At 45.5% G+C, this 20,162-nt stretch overlaps 1 protein-coding gene across 2 annotated transcripts in view; it reads left to right on the plus strand.

Moving 5' to 3' along the window:
* Positions 1-20,162, plus strand: part of TBC1D12 (TBC1 domain family member 12) — an 82,480-nt gene that overhangs the window by 49,763 nt on the left and 12,555 nt on the right. For both annotated transcript variants that reach the window (XM_075935142.2, XM_075935141.2), the window contains exons 4-7: positions 5,806-5,888; positions 16,025-16,142; positions 16,508-16,614; positions 19,874-19,954. In XM_075935142.2, the coding sequence (XP_075791257.1) occupies positions 5,806-5,888; positions 16,025-16,142; positions 16,508-16,614; positions 19,874-19,954 (389 nt within the window). The remainder of the gene's footprint in view (positions 1-5,805; positions 5,889-16,024; positions 16,143-16,507; positions 16,615-19,873; positions 19,955-20,162) is intronic.

The following is a 20,162-nucleotide window of genomic DNA, read 5'->3' on the forward strand; positions in this document are numbered from 1 at the left end:
AAAAAGATGCTCTTGCCAGGAAGTACAAGATAATTGCTCATCACGTAAATATGTTGTGTTCTAAATATGGCAGAGTGAACTTACTCCTACCTACTTTTTAGCCCATAAGCAGCTTGGAAACTTGCTTTTGGTAAAACACCTTATGTGGTTTATTTCCAGTGTTCTTTTCTGACACCTATACAGGCTAAGAAAATTTCTATGAGAGATTCACCTCTTACAATATATGAACATTTTTACAGTTGTATGAAGTTTGGTACTGCAATTAAGGTAGCAGATTTAAAAACATATTTTTATAGTTTGCTGTGCACAAATACCAATTTGTATGATGATTAAAAGTTGTTGATGCAGTGTATAAAAGCAATACCAATATTTCATAAGTGACTTCTATCTCCAATATGGATGTAAGAGTGTAGTCTATTTAATCTATGAGCAAAAGAAATAGACTACATGCATTCCCCCAACTCCCCGCCAGTAAACCTTTTAGCAGGCTGGCCAGCAGCCCAGCTCAGGCCTGGCTTGTGATAGGTCTGGGACCTACCCTGCTGCAGCTCAAGTGTATTAAGAATTGAGCAGGCAGGCAGCCCGGCAGAGTCCTGGCTCACACTGGGTCCAGGACCTACTCCCGTTGTGGCTCTACATTTAAAGTGTATTGAGAGCAGGACAGGCAGGCAGCCCGGCTCAGTTCCTGCTACTGCTGGGTCTGGGAGCTCAGACTACTCCAGACAGGGGCTGCTGCCACCACTCCTTGCTGCTGCCTCTTTATCAGAGGCAGCAGCACAGGCCAACAGGCAGCCAGTCTTCGAGGGGACTCAGTTTTTAAACTGGCTCCCCTCATGAACCAGCTCCCACCTGGCATCCTGCACTGCTGTCTGTGATACAGAAGCAGCAGTGCAGTGACAGGGTGCTCCTTGGGAGTGAGGCTGGAGTGCATTGGCTGCTGGTCCCACCCTCGGGGATTTGGAATAGTTGACTACTCAATTAACTGATACTTAACATTCCTAATCCTCAGTCAATCTTTACTTGCTAATATAAACCTGCATATCAATACTTAAGCTTACAGATGATGCTACCCCACCTAGCTTGGTAAGCACTTTGAAAGATAGGATTAGAATTCAAAGTGATCTGGATAAAACGGAGAAATGGTCTAAAGCAGGACTATTCAACTTTGGAAGCCCCGGGGCCCCACAATGATCCAACATGTGCCAACGGCCACAACTTCAGTGTGGTTGCATATACATGCAAATAGCTTTTCACACGGCTGGGCATGAATACAAAGATTAAGGTAAGATTACGCAACACATAGGTGCAATTTAAGTCAGTTCTGCTGATATTCATAAAATGCAATATTTACCCGATTTCCACCCATATGACCGCACTTTTAATGAGCAATGACAGTTTAGGAATTTATCTACTAAAAAGCATAACAGAAGACCATTATATTGACTGATTGCTGTTGTGGAGAGTGTTCCCAGTGGAAGCCGTGTTCAGAGGATCCCACACATGGGCCGTGTGTGGAATCCTGCATAAACCCAAACTGCACTGCGGGCTGCAAACAAACGGGCCATGGGCATCATGTGGCCCATGGGCCACGTGTTAAGTAGTCCTGATTTAAAGTAAATAGGATGAAATTCAGTAAGGAAGAAATCAAGGTACTCCACTTAAAAAGGATCAATCAGTTGCACATATACAAAATGGGAAATGACTCCCTAGAAGGAGTACTAGGGAAAAAGGTTCTAGGGGTTCATAGTGGACCACAAGCTAAATGAGTCAACAGGGTACAATGTTTCATTTATGCTGCTATTAATCATTGTTAATTATCAGTAATAAGTTGTATGCTCTCAGGCATGCAAAGGGTCATTCTTATATGGCTCTTTGTTGATCACTTCTGAATTTTGATGTAGTTTGGCTCTTGGGTTTGAAAAGGTTGCTGACCTGTGGTCTAGATGGTGCATGGTCTTGTCAGAAGTGCAGGATACTAGATTTGATGACCTCTTGAGGTTCCTTCCAGTTCTGTAATTCTAAGATTTGTAGATAAATGAATTGATAGTATTTTTGAAGCACATATAAATTTAATCTTTTTATTCATAATAGCTAATCCTATCCAAAAGTCACATTAAAAGTTATATTTATTCTGTTGATAGAGGGTAGCCAAAATGAAATCGAGATTGAACGGTTACCAGTCTTGTTGAATTCTTCACTCCACCCTCCACTCAAAGCTTTAAAGTCTGAGGTTTTAATGTTCCCTAGCAATAAATGGTTTTCTCCAACAAAAGGAGACTCCTACCTTTCTGAACTAGGAATGCAAGATACCACATTAACCTTTATCTCTGGAGTCTTACCCAATTCGTTTACTCTTGCTCAGTACTTATCTTAAGGATGTCCACAGACCATAGTATTGTTTTTCAGTTATTTGAGTGTGCTCTAAAGCCTGACAAATCCTCCACCTCCTTCTGTGGAAGTTTAGATCATTTCTAAAATGTTCCCAAAATACTAGGAAACCAGATGCTGTTTCTAAACTATGCTGTTACCATGTGATACCACATTATGCAGGTCACTGAGCTAGCACTAACTCTGAACATAATGAGAAGTAGACATTTTGAGAAATAGTGGAACAATATATAGGGGCCTGATTTTTGTGTGAGAATTTTTGAGTTATAGGAATTTTCTATGAATTTGAAATAATCATGAAGGTTTTGTTAACTTCCATTATCAGTGGAAAAAAATCTGTATTTATGCAGCTTCATTTTAAAACTCTTTGGGAAATATTTACCACCATTTAGTAGATTCCTTTCTTAATGTTATAGTTATGTTCCTGAAGAATGCTACTTTAAGGCTTTGTCTACACTGCAGGGTTTTTGTGCAAAAACTTTTTTGAGGAAGAGATCTTTTGCAAAAACGCATCCACACCTCAAAAGTGCATTGCAAAAGTGATATGCTTTTGTGCAAGAGCGTCCACACTGCATGGACGCTCTTGCGCAAGAAAGTTCTGATTGCCATTAGCAGAATGGCCATCAGAGCATCTGTGCTTTTTCTGATATGCCCTTTTTGTGCAAGAAACCCCTGTGGAGTGTCCCCACATGCCTTTTCGCGCAAGAGCTGTAGCGCAAAGAGGAGTTATTCCTCATGGGGAGAGGAATAACTCTACCAACAAAGCCCTCTGTCCTGTCGATTTACTGGTGTGTGGGTTTTTTGTTTCTGTTTTTGTGCAGAAATGCTCTTGAGGTGTGGACACTCTGCCGGTTTTTGTGCAAAAACCTTGTAGTGCAGACATAGCCTAAGTGAAATGATATCAAGTAAATCCAATTTCCCCATAAGAATTAATATAAAAGGGGGGCAGTTAGGTTCTAGGGAAGCTTTTTTTTTTAAAGCAGTCAAAGGGCAGTACAGGTTGAACCTCTCTAGTCTGGAACTCCCGGGATCTGTCTGGTTCCGAATGAGAATTTTCTGGACCATGAGAGGTCAATATTGTTTAGCAGCATTATCAATGCTTCCATGGATAACTGTGCTGTTAGAGGACGTTTAAGGGTAAATTAGAGCTAAATAACAGCACACAACACTGAGAACTAGGACTGGTGGCAGTAAACAAACTTTGTGGGACTGTGGGAAACTTGGCCACACCCATGAAAAGTAGACAACTGGCTAAGTAAAATCATTGTGGATGATGGATATTTCTGGAGTTCTGGATTAGAGAGGTTCAATCTGTATATGCATATACTATTAAGTTTTTTAAACAATTTAATATTGTACACAGCGATGATGATGATGATGAAGTGGTGGAGTAAGAGGGTGAAATATTTGCCAGGGAACGTCTTGCTACTAAATGGAGTTGGAGGTTTGATTGGGTGGGGAGGGGAGAACATTACATCAGCACCCTTCTTCCTTTCTTTCCCTCCTCCCTTTCCCACATCTAGTAGGAGGCTCTAAGAAGAAGCTCCAAGGCAGAGGGCAGGAACGGTAATGCAGTGGAGGCAAGGGGGACCTGAACTGCTGCTGGACAACTGCCCAGATGCATACCATACAGCAGTTGTTCTGAAACTGTCTGTGGAATACTAGTGGCCCATGACCATCTTGCAGATGGGCTGCAGGCTAGGGGCTCACCTCCCTCTGCAGTGGGGAGCCTGCACTGGTGCTCCAGCTCTCACTTCTCCCCAGGGGATTGGAGTGCCAGTGCTGGCTTCCTGCTGCGGGGGGGGGGGGGGGGGGAAGGCAGGCTCATGGGCCAGATCCGACTCATGGGGGCAAGAAGCCGCTCCCTGCACTATTGTTCCTTTTCCTCCTGACTGGGGGAATGGCAGTGCAGGAGCCTGATTGTTCCTGGATTTTCTTTCTGTTCCCATTGGCTAGAATCATGGCCATTAGACACTGCCCCCTGCTGCTTCTAAGAACAGTGGGGGCAGAGCCAGGTAAGCGCACACCCTCATCCCACATTCTGCACTCCTATCCCCTCCTACACCCTCCTTTTTGGAAATACCCCACTCCTGCACCCTAACTCCTAGCCAGATCCTGCAGTTCCCACTCCCCTCCTGCACTCATTTTGTCATCATGGGTGGTTGGCTGATGATCCATGGAAAGGCCATAAAGCTTGAGAACCACTGCCATAAAGGAAACTTAGGGGTGGTCATTGGGGTGCTGCTGGCTCACCATGGTTTCAAGCCCCAATGAGGACAAGCTGTTTTTCCAGAAAATCCTGCAAGTAGTGGACAAAGCAGATGGCCAAACGACATTACAAGGGAGTATTGTGCAACTTTAAATGAGCACATGCTCTAATAGATAAACAACATCACAACGAAAGAACATTACCTGGAACAATGTTCAGTGAAGCATTTATTGTATTTTAGTTTTCTCCGAGGAATGCAAGGTCACTCAGTGGTGTGGGACAGTAAATTTCTAATATTTTCTCCCAATCTATGAACAAAAATCTTTGAGATCCATACACTTTGGTGACATGGAGCCATAAAACGGGAAGTGTAGAATGAGGTTGTTCATATCATACAGAGCTTCTTATATGACATTAAAGATTCCATAAGAACTGTGAGATTTCACTAAGTTGCAATAACCTACTCTAAATGAGCAAAAGAGTGTTTTGTCTAATAGAAAAATCTCTGACTTTCAAGCATGCCTTAGTGCAATTAGTTCTGCAACTTCTTGAAGGCCAGTCGAGCAGAAGCATTCTGGCAGACTATGAACAACTTTCTCACCCTATGCTTCAACAGGTATTGCGTGTACATGTGATAAGCATCTTATTGGCAAGACCTAAAGTATGTTGACATATGTAGGGTGTATAGTTTATAGCAAAAGACCACGTTTTACAATAATATACATTACTTCTTAGTAGAAGTTCTGGATTATTGCACTGTAGTGATAATCTGGTTCTTGCCATATATTTTTGCATATAGCATACAAGTGCCATTGCATGTTGTGTTTGGTGAACTTATTACCAATTACAGAAGAGAGCAATGATTGGGCATAGAGCTCTCTGCCTTGGCAATTATTCCTCACAACTGGGTTGAGAGGAAGGCTGACTTTATGATTATGGAACTGGATTGACACTTGTGAGATCTAGGTTCTGTTCCTGGCTCTGGTAGTCTTTCACCTAGAACAAGTCACTTAGTCTCTTTACTTGTCTGGTAGATGCAAAAATGCTTGTCTGGTAGATTGCTTCTATACAAATGTTTCACTGAAGTGGATGTCATTTTCCATTGACAGACATATAATATAATGACTATATTCACTTTAAAATCAGTCTGTCTTGAATCAGTCCAGAATATCATCAGTATATTGAATTAAGAAATTACTTGTTTTCAGAAATCTTCCTGCCAAATCCATAGAGGAGGCTTTACGTCACAGACAAGAATATGATGAAATGGTGGCAGAGGCAAAAAAACGAGGTATGTTAGAATTGTATTATTGTGGTTATAGTTAGCTGTCTTCTATTGCAAAAATGAGAGAATGAGGGCTTTTTTTTTTTAAGCCTTTAGGCCAGTATTTACATTAAAGATTACATTTAGGGGCTAATATTATACGTGTTGTTCTTCAAAACTCAGGCGTACTCCATTTAAATCAAAACACCAGTTTCAACTTGTAGCCTTTTTAATTCATCACTGATGTAAATTTAAGTGGATTCTTACATTGAGTATAGTCTCCAACTCTTAAGTGGTAACTTGATTTAACTTTGTGTGGTGATTAGTTGGAGACTTTCTGCTTAAATCTCTCCAGCTACTCTAAGGCGATTATCACAATTGCTATTACTTGGTTAGCTAGGGCCAGATCTTCTTAAGTTCCTTGCCATTCATGGTGATGTATATGCACTTTAACGAGCACATGCAAGCATATCAAAGACTTGAATTTTGCACCTTCCCTTTATTTTGACATTACTCTTGACTGGACCATCTAAACCAGAAAAAAATTGCGACTCCTGATGGAACCCGGAACCGCTCGGGTCAGCCGCTCTCATGGCTGGGCTGCTGTGAGCTGCATGCATGCTCGCGGCCTGTGCCGTTCTGCTCACGGCCCCTAGCGCGCTGCGTCATTTCCTGCACATGCAGGCTGGGGGTCTCACACTGTCCCAGATTGCACATGCTAGCAGCTGGCTGCTGAGTGCAGGCAGCGGCGAGGGCTCTGGGTGCGGCAGCGGTGGCTCTGGGACCTGGGCATAAGGTTAGTGGGGGAGGGGAACTGGGTTAGAGCAGGGGGGAGATGCCTGGCTCTGAAGAAGAGGAGGGGAAAGGAGGGGGATCGGGTGTGGTGGGGTGTGCATGGTGCCCTGGATGCACATGGCGGTAGAAGCGGTGGCTGTGGCTTTGGGACCCGAGCATAAGGTTGGGGGAGGAGGATTGGGATAGAGCAGTGGTTCCCAACCTTTTCAGGTTGTCGGGCGCCAGGGGGCATGGCCGTTCGCCCGCCAGGGGGCGGGGACACTTGCCCGCCCAGGGGCGGCCCCCCCCAGCCGCATGCCGCGGGCCGGGGCCCCCCCATAGCCGCGCGCCGGCGCTCCCCCCTCCCCGTAAGCGCCACGCGCCCGGGGCTGGCGCCGGGGCCAGGGCACGCACAGTGCCCCCGGGGGTGGGGCCAAGGCCGGAGCTGGCAAGGGCATGCGTAGTGCCCCCGGGGGCGGGGCCAAGCCTGGAGCCAGCGCCAGGGCACGCGCAGTGCCCCCGGGGGCGGGGCCGGCAAGGGCACCTGCAGTGCCCCCGGGGCCTGCACCGGGGCCAGGGCACGCGCGGCGCACCCGGGTTGGGGACCACGGGGATAGAGGTGTGTGTGTGTGTGTGTGTGTGTGTGTGTGTGTGTGTGTGTGCGCGCGCGCACCTGGCTCTGGGGAAGGGGAGGGGGATTGGATTAGAGTGAGGGGGGTGCCTGGGGGAGGGAAAGAGCAGCCAGCACGCTTCCTGAGGGACCCCTCCCCCCCCCTCAGGTACTGGCCCCATCTGTCTGTACCTGCTCCCCCCCCCCCCCCCACCCCACAAGTCCCCTGCCCTCACCAGCACAGTTGGGGCCACATTAGTGAAGCTTGGGGGGTTTTGGAGTAGTTGTGTTTGCATCTCACTTATGCATCCCTGACTGACTTTTCTGTGGGTCATTGACCCCTGACTCAAAACAGGTTCCCTGCCCCTCTCATAAATAAAGACAATGCTGAAACATTTTGTGGTTGACATAATATTTTATTTAAAAATGAAGCCTGGCCAACAAGCCCCCAATTGGGGCCAACTCCCCCATCTGGCTGCAGCATCATAACACTCCTGCACCCCCCCAAACCTGAGCCTATCATACACTGGAATCCCCTGTCCTGAGCCTCACATCCCCAAACTCCTATACCCCCACATCTCCAGTCTTGTACCACAACACTCCTGCACCATCCACACACTGCAAATCTGTGTCCTGAGCCCATTATACTCTCAGCCTCCCTGCCCTGAGCCCCTCATGCACTCCAGCCCAAACTCCTGCACCCTAAGAGCCACAAGGCTTTGGCTTGCTCACACCCCAACCCTCCACCTGACCCCAATACTCTCCAGCCTGGAGCCCCCCTTCTTGAGCCAGTACCCTCTTCTCTACTTCCTCCTGCACCCAAATTCCCTCCCAGAGCTTGCACCTCTCACCCCTTCCCAGTTTTTTTTTTTTTTTTTTTTTGGTGATTGTATGCCCTGGGATATGCCCTATTTTTTTTCCCCCGGCATGGTTTGTGGTTGGTGGGTTTTTTCTCAACTCCTCCCTCTTTTTCTCCTCTCCCCCCCCCCCCCGCCCTGGGGTACATGGCTCTTTGCACTCTTTCCACTGCTAATTTGGCTCTTAGTCTCTAATGGGTTGGCCACCCCTGTCCTATGTGGCCACCCCAGTCCCAGTAATTCCTTTCTAGTTGTATGTGAATGCAATGTTTGCAGAATCAAGCCCTAAGTTTGTGTTAGCTTACTATTTCTCAGGTAAATTATGCTTGGCAATCAACAGATGCTCCATGTTGAGTTGTAACCCACATTAGATCTGGTCCAATGACATAAGTCACTGGACTGCACACTGGTTGGATCATTAGTTTCCCTGATTTGTCAGGTACTGGTGGGTGACACATTGAGTGTGCTGATCCGTTGCCCCCAGATGGTGAAGCAAGAAGTAGAAGTAGTCTGTCTAGATATGATTTTATACTGCGTGATGAATTACTATGTCTAAAGAAGACTTCAGCTGAAGTTAAGATGAATAACAATCGAAGCAAATTGGCAAGTTCATCATAGGGTGCTTGTGTCCAACCCTGCCGACGTTAGCTCTTATCACCTTGTATTTGGTGGTGGAGCACTGGTCACCAGTTTGGAGTCGATCATCTCCCACTAAATTGGTGGATATGCAGTTACATGCTTCCATGTGCATCATCTTCGTCCCCCTTTGTCCAAGTCCACTCCCATGGCTTCTGATTCTGAGCAATATTTCTCCTCATATCAGACAAGAGGTTGCCACTGACAAGTTATTGGAGAAAGTACATGCCAACCCAATCCTATAGCTGAGCAATGACCTTTTTAAACCACCAGCTACACATTTGCCATCATGTTGCCCATTTTTATGGTCTGATCTACCATGCCAGGGTATTAGGGCAGAGACATTATGGCGAGGGGAATAGATATCAGTTTATAGTCTCCAACCAGTCTCATTGCTGACCCCACAATTTGTCCATCTGGTTTTGAACTGCTGTTCAGCAGGGACCACTGGTGATACAAATTCTGGTTCAGGCAAGGTATCTGTGCAGCCGAGGAGTGTTGCTGGGACCTCTGCGACAGCCCTTTGTGCAGCTGTGGTGCAGCACAGACGACAGATGTTGTCGATGTATATACATGCTGGCTAGGTTCAGTGGTGGCCTAGAAGAACTGCATCACACCACTGAAGATGCCATTGCTTGGCTAGATCACTGTGCACACGCTAAACAAAAATTTCTCAGGTGGTACAAAATAGTTACATATTTTTTCCTACAACCATTAATGCAAGTCTTGCATGTTATGGTATTGAGTCTGTGAAACCATGCAAATAATTTTATTTAAAAAATGCACAGACACTAACACAAGAGCCTGAGTATGAAAAAAGTACTTTAAAAGTCTGTAACTATATAAAATATTAGTCTTCACAATGTGTACACAAAGGGTTGAGTTAAACTTGTGTACGTAATTTTGGCAGTTCTGACTTACCAGTATTAAACCATGTAAGTCTTTAATGTAGCTTTTAATTTCCTAACTTTTTTTAAAGAAAAGTGACACTGTTAGGATGTCTCAGTTTCTATATTAAGGAAACCCACTCTCATGCTCATTAAGACCTGCCAAGTTTTACTGTACAAGGTGTATGGAAACCAAGGGTAGATCTGCATATCCTCCATATCTAAAAGGTGTGAAGTGACTATATTGCAAGAGACTGCAAAACTCTGCACCATTCACTGTACATCTTGCAAAAAGTGCATTGCATCAGAGGACTCCCACAGAGCTTGTTTTTATTTACTGTCTATGCCTGATTAGTACGTTTATAAAATGCAACGTTTCATGCATGCATTTCTAGTGCACACGACCTAGTGCATGCTAGATAAAATGTGCTGCCTACCTTACCTTCAATTTCAATAATAGTTAAAAACAAACCATAACACTTCAACTGAACATGCAAAATTATCAGTGGCTTGAACACAGCTGAATCCAGATCAGTTTTCAGCAGAATACCATTTCCTTCAAAGCCACAATGCATCTCCATATAAAGCCAAACATTAGTATTTTACCACTAGAAGATATACCTGGCATTGCTTGGGTCCTTAATTTTTGTTTTATGAAAACTAAAATGAAAAAGCATGTACTTCATTTAAAAGCATTGCTCTGGGGTGGGGCTGGAGATGAGGGGTTCCATATGCAGGCTTCCATATGGAGAGAGGACTACCCCAGCCTTCTCTCACCACAGCAGCTTGGGGTTAGGTGAGAAGTGCCTCGCCATGGCAGCTACAAATCCAGCGGGCACAGCTGAGGGAGGGGGTTATGTCCCCCAGCTGAAGCAGGTCCAGGGTAGGCTGGGTGGGGACCATGGAAGGACCACCTGTCCCCTTTCAGTGGCAGCTCTAGGGCAGCTCAGGGTTGGGTTCCACGAGGGGGGCACGGTGGGGCTGGCAGAGGCTTCCCTTCCTCTGGTCCCAGACATGGCTGGGTGTAAGAGGGAAGCACTCCCTTCTCTGGCCCCAGCACAGATCTCTCATGACTGAAAGGAAGGCACAGCCCCCCGCTGACCCAAAACTGTGCTGCTGCAGCAACTCTGCCAGCAGGCAGAGATGACACTCAGAGCCCTCTTTCAACATTCATTCGGTTGTCAGTTTTGAGGAATACTTAATTTGGCGATTCTCTCTTTTCTGTTTGGTTTTATGAGAAGCAGTCCCATTCTAGGCACATCCCATTTTCCTGGCACAATCACACTCTTACGTTACTTTAAGTTATGATGAGAGGAAGCTGAATACTGCATTTGGTGGTCCCAGCTCTTACTGTTTAGGAGAAGTCCTTGCACAGACAAACGTGCTCAGACATGTAATAGATTAGCTATTTCAGTGCTAGCTTCCTTTTTTTAACAAGGATCAGAGGATAGAGGGTCCTTTTATCATAGAAAAATGTTTTTACTCTTTGTACAGTCAAGAATAACTGCATAATAAAAAAACTGTAAGCAAAATCAAAGGCCCCTTCCTAGCAGAGAGAGCCTGTTTTAAAAAAAAAAAAAACCCTAAATCCCAATAGAATACTGAATTACAAAGCTGGTTTAGAATTGGGATATTTTGGTTTTAAACTTCTTTATTATTGCTAATGCTCTAGCTGTAATTTGCTGTGATAATACTGGGAGTTTGAGTCTGAGTTCTCCATGTATTAAAGTACTTTAAATTCGAATGCTCATGAGATACAGCTACAATAGAGGTAAAAACATTCTATTGTCAGAACATGCAGTAAAGCTCACTTGATTGGACATTCTGTGTAAACTGTGCTAATAGTGCTAAAGGAGTGCTTCTAGTTTGTATGTGTGCTAATCAGATTTATGTTGGTCCAAACTACTGGCTATATTTAATTAACTTGGAAATTTGGTATAACCTATAAACTTTGAGTAGATGACTTTGTTTCTGTAAAGATTAATTAAAATTCTGATAAGTTTGATATTTCTAAGAGATTTTCCTGGCTTGTCAGATTTTTCTGTAAGAAAATAAATTTTACTTGTTTCCTTCTGAGATTTTCACACATACTTTATTGAAGTATACAGTACTGTACAGTAATCTGAAATAGATTGCCACTCACATGGCTTGAAGAGAAGTCCCATGCCTTTTTAAAAGTAAATGTTGAGCACTTCTTTCAGGAGTATTTATGCCGTCACTGGATTAACAGGCAGTTGCTTTCTGAATACAGTTGGACAAAATTATTTTGGAATTGTGCTGTGCTGATGGCAATATGCATGATGGCTGAATAGGCAGTAGCAGTGTGTTACCTCTATTCCTTAATCATATCCTGTAAAGAAAGGCTATGTTCTGTTACTTTGAAAAACAATTAAAAAAACCAACAAAATACTATTTTGTATATACTAACTTGTACTAAGGCACCTCTTTCATATTTAAGAATGAAAGCAAAATGTTAATGTGTTAAAGAGCAGCCATTTGATTACAGGGAGTCCCCGACTTACGCGGATCCGACTTATGTCGGATCCGCACTTACGAACGGGGCTTTCTCACCCCGGAAGTCGGGGCGAGAAAGCCCCGTTGGTAAGCTGCTCCGGTGCCCCTGGTCTGCTGGAGACCGTCTCCAGCAGACCAGGGGCACCGGGCGGGTTCCCGCGCTTCTGAGGCTTTGCCAGAGCAAAGCCTCAGAGGCGCGGGGAACCGCCGCTGCTGCCGCTTCAATCTGGGACGGTCCCCAGCAGACCACAGGCTCCCGGACTGAAGCGGCAGCCGCGGCGGGGTCCCTCCCTCTGAGGCTTTGCCAGAGCAAAGCCTCAGAGGCTCTGCTCCCCGTGTCCCTGGTCTGCTGGGGGGGGGGGGGGGCGCAGCTAGTGTGCTCCCCCCCCCCCCCCAGGAGACCAGGCTTTTGTTTTGGACTCTGGGGCAGAGCAGCTGGGGCGCTGCCGATTGGTCCTGCAGCACCCGCTCTGGGCACTACTGGACCAACCCGGCAGCACCCCAGCTGCTCTGCCCCAGGTCCTGATTCAGCCGCTGCTGGTCAGTTTCAGCAGCGGCTGAATCAGGACGCCTGAGGCAGAGCAGATGGGGTGCTGCTAGGTTGGTCCAGTAGCACCCAGGAGCAGAGCTACTGGAGCAACCCAGCAGCACCCCAGCTGCTCTGCCCCAGGCGTCCCCAAGTCAGCTTCTGCTGAAACTGACCAGCCCTGACTACAGGAAGCCCCAGGCAGAGTTGCTCTGCCCCGGGCTTCCTGGAATCAGCTGCTGATCAGTTTCAGCAGCAGCTGACTTGGGGACGCCTGGGGTTCTTAAGTTGATTCTGTATGTAAGTCAGAACTGGCGGTCAGTTTCAGCAGTGGCTGAATCTGGACGCCAGTTCCGACTTACATACAGATTCAACTTAAGAACAAACCTACAGTCCCTATCTTGTATGTAACCCGGGGACTGCCTGTATGTGGAATCACATACAATGCACATGCTGAATAGGTGTGTCTGCTTTGAAAATTGACAAATAGTATCTTCTTACTGGACAGATCTGCTTCTTGTGCATACTGAGTCACGTATGATAGCTTATTTTTGTCACTGAAGTTAACACTGTGCTCTTCCTTTGATAAGACTGTTTTGACTTTGAGCTAATGAGAGTTGTTTTTCTAGGTTCCAGTGGAGAATAATAAAACAAATATGGCTATTGACAAAATTAAAGATTGTGTAATAGTTGCACACATGCAGTTGAGGAAATTTTTTTTTTGAAGAACCTTTGAACTGACTGGCACGTGGTGAAATGTTTTACTGCCACTTCTGATCTACCATCTTTTGCTCCAGCATCTCAGCTTTGTCCTGTCCCTCTTTTAAAAGAGGCAAGTACAGATGACATGCTGCAATGGGGAAATGTAGAGGAAGATAAATTGTATTGGAAAGATGAGAGAGAATGGCTTGACATAAAGGAGCTGAAGAAGCATCAGTGGTGGTATCATAAAAGCAAGAGATGGAGGACTTTTAATGAAAATACAAGATGCTGTAAGAAAGCTCAAAATGCTGTATGTGGATAAAGTGGAAAGACTGATTGGATATTTTCACTGGAGTGCAATAGTACAGGCAGTCCCCGACTTACGCAGATCCAACTTATGTCGGATCCGCAGTTACGAACACGGACTGCGGGACCGCGCGGTCCCGCCGCCCATGTGCTCCCGGGCAAGAAAAGCTGCTCCGCGTCTCCCTGGTCTGCAGACCAGGAAGACGCGGAGCAAAGCCGCGGAGGGGCTTGCGCAGCGGAGCAGCCCAGGCGTGCCTGGGCTGCCCCCCTGCCGGCTTCCCCTGCGGCTTTGTAAAGCTGCAGGTGAAGCCGGGGGGCAGCCCAGGTGCGCCTGGGCTGCTCCGCTGTGCGAGCCCCTCTGCAGCTTTACAAAGCCACGGGGGAAGCCGGCAGGGGGGCAGCCCAGGCGCGCTGCGGCTGTCCCGCTGCCGGGGTCCTCAGAGGCTTTGCTCCACCAGACTAGGGAGACTGGGAGCAAAGCCGCGGAGGACCTGGGCGGCGGGACCGTGGTGCGTCTCAGTCCGCCGCCCGCGTCTTCCTGGTCTGCTGAGGGGGGGAGGGGGGCGCAGCTAGTATGCCCCCCCCAGCAGACTAGGCTTTTCTCCGTCGCCTGTGGCAGAGCAGCTGGGGCGCTACCGGTTGGTCCTGCAGCGCTGCTCTGGGCGCTACTGGACCAACCAGGCAGCATCCCAGCTGCTCTGCCCCAGGCGTCCTGATTCAGCTGCTGCTGGTCAGTTTCAGCAGCGGCTGAATCAGGACGCCTGGGGCAGAGCAGCTGGGGTGCTGCTGGGTTGGTCCAGTAGCTCCGGATTGGTGCTACTGGAGCAACCCAGCAGCACCCCAGGTGCTCTGCCCCAGGCATCCCCAAGTGAGCTGCTGCTGAAACTGACCAGCGCTGACTACAGGAAGCCCGAGGCAGAGTTGCTCTGCCCCGGGCTTCCTGGAATCAGCCGCTGATCAGTTTCAGCAGCAGCTGACTTGGGGACACTTGGGGTTCTTAAATTGAATCTGTATGTAAGTCGGAACTGACGGTCAGTTTCAGCAGCGGCTGAATCTGGACGCCAGTTCCGACTTACATACAGATTCAATTTAAGAACAAACCTACAGTCCCTATCTTGTACGTAACCCGGGGACTGCCTGTAATGCATTTTATCACTTTTTTTTCCTCTTCTGCATTTTGATAGTGTGATGCGAAAAGCAATGTGAAAGTAAAACAATTGTATGGAATAGAGAAAATGTTTAGGATTTCACCTGTGTAGATGGTGTGTTCTATTGGGCACATGATGATGCTATGAAAAAGACCACTGCTAATGACAAATGTGAGACCACCAAAGTAGGATTAAGCATTATCCAGAAGAAAATTAGTCATGATTTTTGAAAGGGGAGTTAGCAGTGATGGCGCAGATGTGATTGATAGTGAGGAATACATGAGTTTGTATATTTTGGAAGCACAGTTAGTTTCTATAGCCAACTCCATAAAGAAGTGGAGTCTTCAATGGTAGCAGCTGTCTGAGATTTATACAAGAATCAAGATCAAGTTTTGTGGCACCATTGTGACTCCATTATCGGTGTCTGAAACTTAGCAAATGCCAGAAACCTACAACAGAACATTTTAATTCCTTCCATCAGAAATGCTTGTGAAGAAAACTTGGTGTCTGCTGGTGGGGTAAAGTAACCCATACTAAGGTATAGCATAAAACACTGGCCAGTGCAGAGAATGATTTGAGAGAAGAAGATAGCTGTAGTTTAGACCTGTTAAAAATGCCAAAAAATTGTATGCCTAGACAAACCCTTGATTGGATATCACCTGGGCGAAGGCAGAAAGGAAGAAGGCAATAGATGGTATCCTTTACAGTGGTGGTCTTATGTCATTGTAATGGCGCAATATATACGGCATTAGATGGTGGTGGAAAGACTGGATTGTGTTGTCATAAGAACATCTAAACCTTCATCCTGTATCCTGATTTGACCCTTTTGGGGGTGATGTATGAAAAGGATAGAAACAATCTTGATTCTCATGCCCCAAGATTGATTTGCATGGCTGTGTTTGGAGAAACAATACTGATAAACTGAATACATTTGACATGGAAATTATTTAGCTACAGTAAATGTGGAACACTGCATTTCTATTTTTATAGACAATTCACAAAGCAGGAAGGTGAGGTATATAAGACCTATGTATTTGTACATGTCATCTAGGGAAATGAGTTTATTTTAAAGAACTAATTTGATAATCCCTGCTTTCAGTCTCTAAAGCAGACATATGAAAAATACATTTACATATGAATTAATTCTTAAGCTTTGACCTCTTCCAGAGACTATCATGCATTAAAACATTGTCTATTTAACAGAAATTAAAGAAGCACATAAAAGAAAAAGAATAATGAAAGAACGGTTCAAGCAAGAGGAAAATATTGCTAGTGCTATGGTGATTTGGATCAATGAAATACTACCTAACTGGGAAGGCATGTGAGTAAACACATTTTCTAGTGTAAGCCTAATGCAAATATGGTTTATTTTTCCCCTTTTACAACAGAGGAACTACTCACTTCATTTTCTTCCTCCTTACTCCTGACTGTATGTTGAACCGATCTTATTAGCCAGAGAAGGTTTATAGCCTACCATTAGTGTTTCAAATGTAACCTGAAATTATTAAAGAAATATGTGATGTTCCTTTCAGTGGACTCCTAGGCATTGTGGTCTAAACTCTTCAGTCCAAGAGCATAAGCAGAGAACTTCAAATTGTGGATAGTAGTATGTTATGTTACTGCTAAACAAATGCTGAGTGAGTCTGGGAAACAGAAATTGCTAAATTTCCTTTGTTTGTTTCCTAGGCGTACTACCCGAAGAGTTCGAGAATTGTGGTGGCAAGGGTTACCCCCCAGTGTTCGTGGGAAGGTCTGGAGTCTAGCTATAGGAAACGAATTAAATATTACTCATGGTGTGTGTCATGTATACATAGACTTTTATGGAAAATTATTTAACTTTATCCAGACTAGTGCCAATCCCCTTCTTTCTTTCCTCTATTTGCTGTGTCTGATATGGGGGGATGATTCCTTTTTACAGATCAGATAAATCAGAAATCTTTTACTTTGCCTTTGAATGGTGGTCAGCTTTATGTGAGATTTTTCTTTTAAATGGTCAGAATAGAGTGAATTAAATAGTTTTTTAGAAATAGAGTGAAGAAAGAAATGGGGTTCAAAGAAAACCACTTATATCATTAGGATGTGTTCACTTAATTATATAAATATTTCACAGCCTTGTATACCGTATCCTTTGAGCTACGGGAACTTTTTGTTTCCGTGTTTTCATTGTTTCCGTGTTTTCATTCCGTGTATATTTAAACATTGCACAGCTTTTTATTCTAGAGCACGCCTTTGAGTATAAAGGCATATATTCCTCCAAGACACATAAAGGAAGGGTTTACCTGTGGATTAGAATAATTTAAAAATCTAAGCTGAGAACTGAATTTAGTGTGTTTTTGGTTTTTTGTGGCAAGGGCTTGGGGAATTCTTGAATAATATACAGGCAGTCCCCGGGTTACGTACAAGATAGGGACTGTAGGTTTGTTCTTAAATTGAATCTGTATGTAAGTCGGAACTGGCGTCCAGATTCAGCCGCTGCTGAAACTGACCGCCAGTTCTGACTTACATACAGATTCAACTTAAGAACCCCAAGCGTCCCCAAGTCAGCTGCTGCTGAAACTGATCAGCGGCTGATTCCAGGAAGCCTGGGGCAGAGCAACTCTGCCTCGGGCTTCCTGTAGTTAGCGCTGGTCAGTTTCAGCAGTGGCTGACTTGGGGACGCCTGGGGCAGAGCAGCTGGGGTGCTGCTGGGTTGCTCCAGTAGCACCGCTCCTCCGCGCTACTGGACCACCCCAGCTGCTCTGCCCCAGGCGTCCTGATTCAGCCACTGCTGAAACTGACCAGCAGCAGCTGAATCAGGACCTGGGGCAGAGCAGCTGGGGTGCCGCCGGGTTGGTCCAGTAGTGCCCAGAGCGGCGCTGCAGGACCAATCGGCAGCGCCCCAGCTGCTCTGCCCCAGGGTCCAAAACAAAAGCCTGGTCTGCTGGGGGCGGTGGGCACACTAGCTGCGCCCCCCTCCTCCCCCCAGCAGACCAGGGACACGGGGAGCAGAGCCGCAGCGGGGTGCCACGCCTCTGAGGCTTTGCTCTGGCAAAGTCTCAGAGGCGCGGGACCCCGCCGCGGCTGCGGCTTCAGTCCCGGTGCCTGTGGTCTGCTGGGGACAGTCCCCAGCAGACCACAGGCACCGGGACTGAAGCCGCAGCCGCGGCTTCCCGCGCTTCTGAGGCTTTGCTCCGGCAAAGCCTCAGAAGCGCGGGAACCCGCCCGGTGCCCCTGGTCTGCTGGAGACGGTCTCCAGCAGACCAGGGGCACCGGAGCAGCTTACGAACGGGGCTTTCTCGCCCCGGAGCTCACAGGTAGCAATCCGCCACCTCGACCTCCGGGGCGAGAAAGCCCCGTTCGTAAGTGCGGATCCGACGTAAGTGCGGATCCGCGTAAGTCGGAGACTGCCTGTATACTTAAGTGAGTGTGGCTATAATATGCTCTAATGACCTCCAGTTAATTTAGAAAAGCGTAAAAAGGCTGAGTTTGTTTAAAACTTGGTGTTCACTGCATATCCACAGTAACATTATTCATACAATTTGTATTCATTTTTATGCATTGTACAAGTTTTAAATACTGACCTGCTTCAAAACCATCTCAGTGTATTAGGTGTTTAACCCAGTTATCAAATTAATTACCCAATTGTTTGCAAGAGCATAATGTTACCTAAATACCATTCAGTTCCGTATATCATATATACCATCGAGTACTCTGCCTGTCTTATTTTTTATTTGCAATTAAACTAGGGATGTTAAGTAGCGGTTGTTAAGCTAATCTAATAGTCAATTAGTCGATAAGGGGTTTAGCTCCTGGGGGGCAGTGTGAGCTGAGACTGAGCAGTCCCGGCTTGCACTGGCTCAGGAATCGCTGCTGCTCGGCTTTTTAAATGTAATAAGAGCTGCCACCTCTTACTACATTTAAAAAGCAGAGCCACAGAGGCCTGGGACCTGGTGTGAGCCAGAAGTGCTGGGTTGCTTGCTGTGCCTCTGCCTCCCCTACACACCTCTCCGTGGAGATGGTGCTGGGGAGAATTGGTTTTTAAGCTGGAGGCAAGTAAAGGAAGCAAGTAGTAACTAGGCTTATTGGGTGGTCAACTATTCAACTAATTGCTTGCATCCCTAAATTAAACCTGTCAGGCATTTGAGCCATCATTCCTCTTTCCAAAGTGTTGGCTTTGGCTTGGTATGCCAGAGTTTTCCCACTATTTAGTGGGCTCTTCTGCTTTTTACTATGTAAAAAAAAAAAAGTGTTTTGTTTTGCTATTCATCAACAGTCCACCAGTGCTCTAACCCATGAGAGCACTTATTTTTTTTAAAAAATACCTCCCAATTCCAAATACTGTAAAAGGAACAGTTTGGGTAGGTCAAGGCACATCTGCAAGGGTAAAAGTCAAACACATAAGTTCTTTGTAGTAAATACCAATTTTTAATGGAAAGTCAAAGTAAATACACTAGCTTTTCTTCTAAAAGTTATAAGTGATAGTAATTCTTGAGCTTTACATTAGACATGTAAAATAAAATTTGGTAAGATTAAGCAAGTATATACCTCTACACCCCATCCACTGTTGTCTTTTCTCAGGATTAAACGTACACAGCTTTTTAACTTTCCTCAGAGATCAGGTTTCCTTAACCTTTTGTCATTTTTGTTGCTTCCCTCTGGACTCTCCTGTTTGTCCACAACTTTCCCCCAGAACCAGGCCTAATACAGTATTCTTTCTGCTTTTGCAAGTGGTTTGTTTCAATAAACGTGGTAAAAACAATGATTGATTGTAAACCTGGTTTTGTGATTTGAATGTTCATCACCAAACAAAGTTTCAGAAGAGTATCCATGTTGGTCTGTAACTTTAAAAACAACAAACAGTCTTGTCCACAGGACTGCTCATTATCCCCAAACAAAGCATAATACAGTAGATATTTCTAGAACTGCATGTAAAAGTATAATATAGTGAAGATCCTAGATTTTAGATTCAGGTGGTGGTGGGGAAAGGAAACCAGAGCTAAAGAGCATTGTTCTGAAAATAATTTGTTACGGTTGTGTGTGTTGATTGTGTGTGTTTGCTGTATTGTTTTGCAGAACTCTATGAAATCTTCTTATCCAGAGCCAAGGAACGATGGAAAAGCTTCAGTGAGACAAATTCAGAGAATGATATAGAAGGTGTGTTCTTATAGTGGCAATACAAAACATTATTTGTGGTGGTTTTATATGGTCTGACATAGAGATGGCCAAATGTCTGAAGGCTCAGAAGTTCTGTTCCGAAGCTAATTAAAACTGTCAGTGCATACTTGGTGTTTTTCTTTTATTGTAGCAAATCACTGAGTGGATGCTCTTTTATTACTCCTCATGTCAAGAGAGGTACATGCAA

Source organism: Pelodiscus sinensis, chromosome 8 (genome assembly GCF_052426305.1).
Source record: "Pelodiscus sinensis isolate ZL-2025 chromosome 8, ASM5242630v1, whole genome shotgun sequence".
NCBI classification, from domain to species: domain Eukaryota; kingdom Metazoa; phylum Chordata; order Testudines; family Trionychidae; genus Pelodiscus; species Pelodiscus sinensis.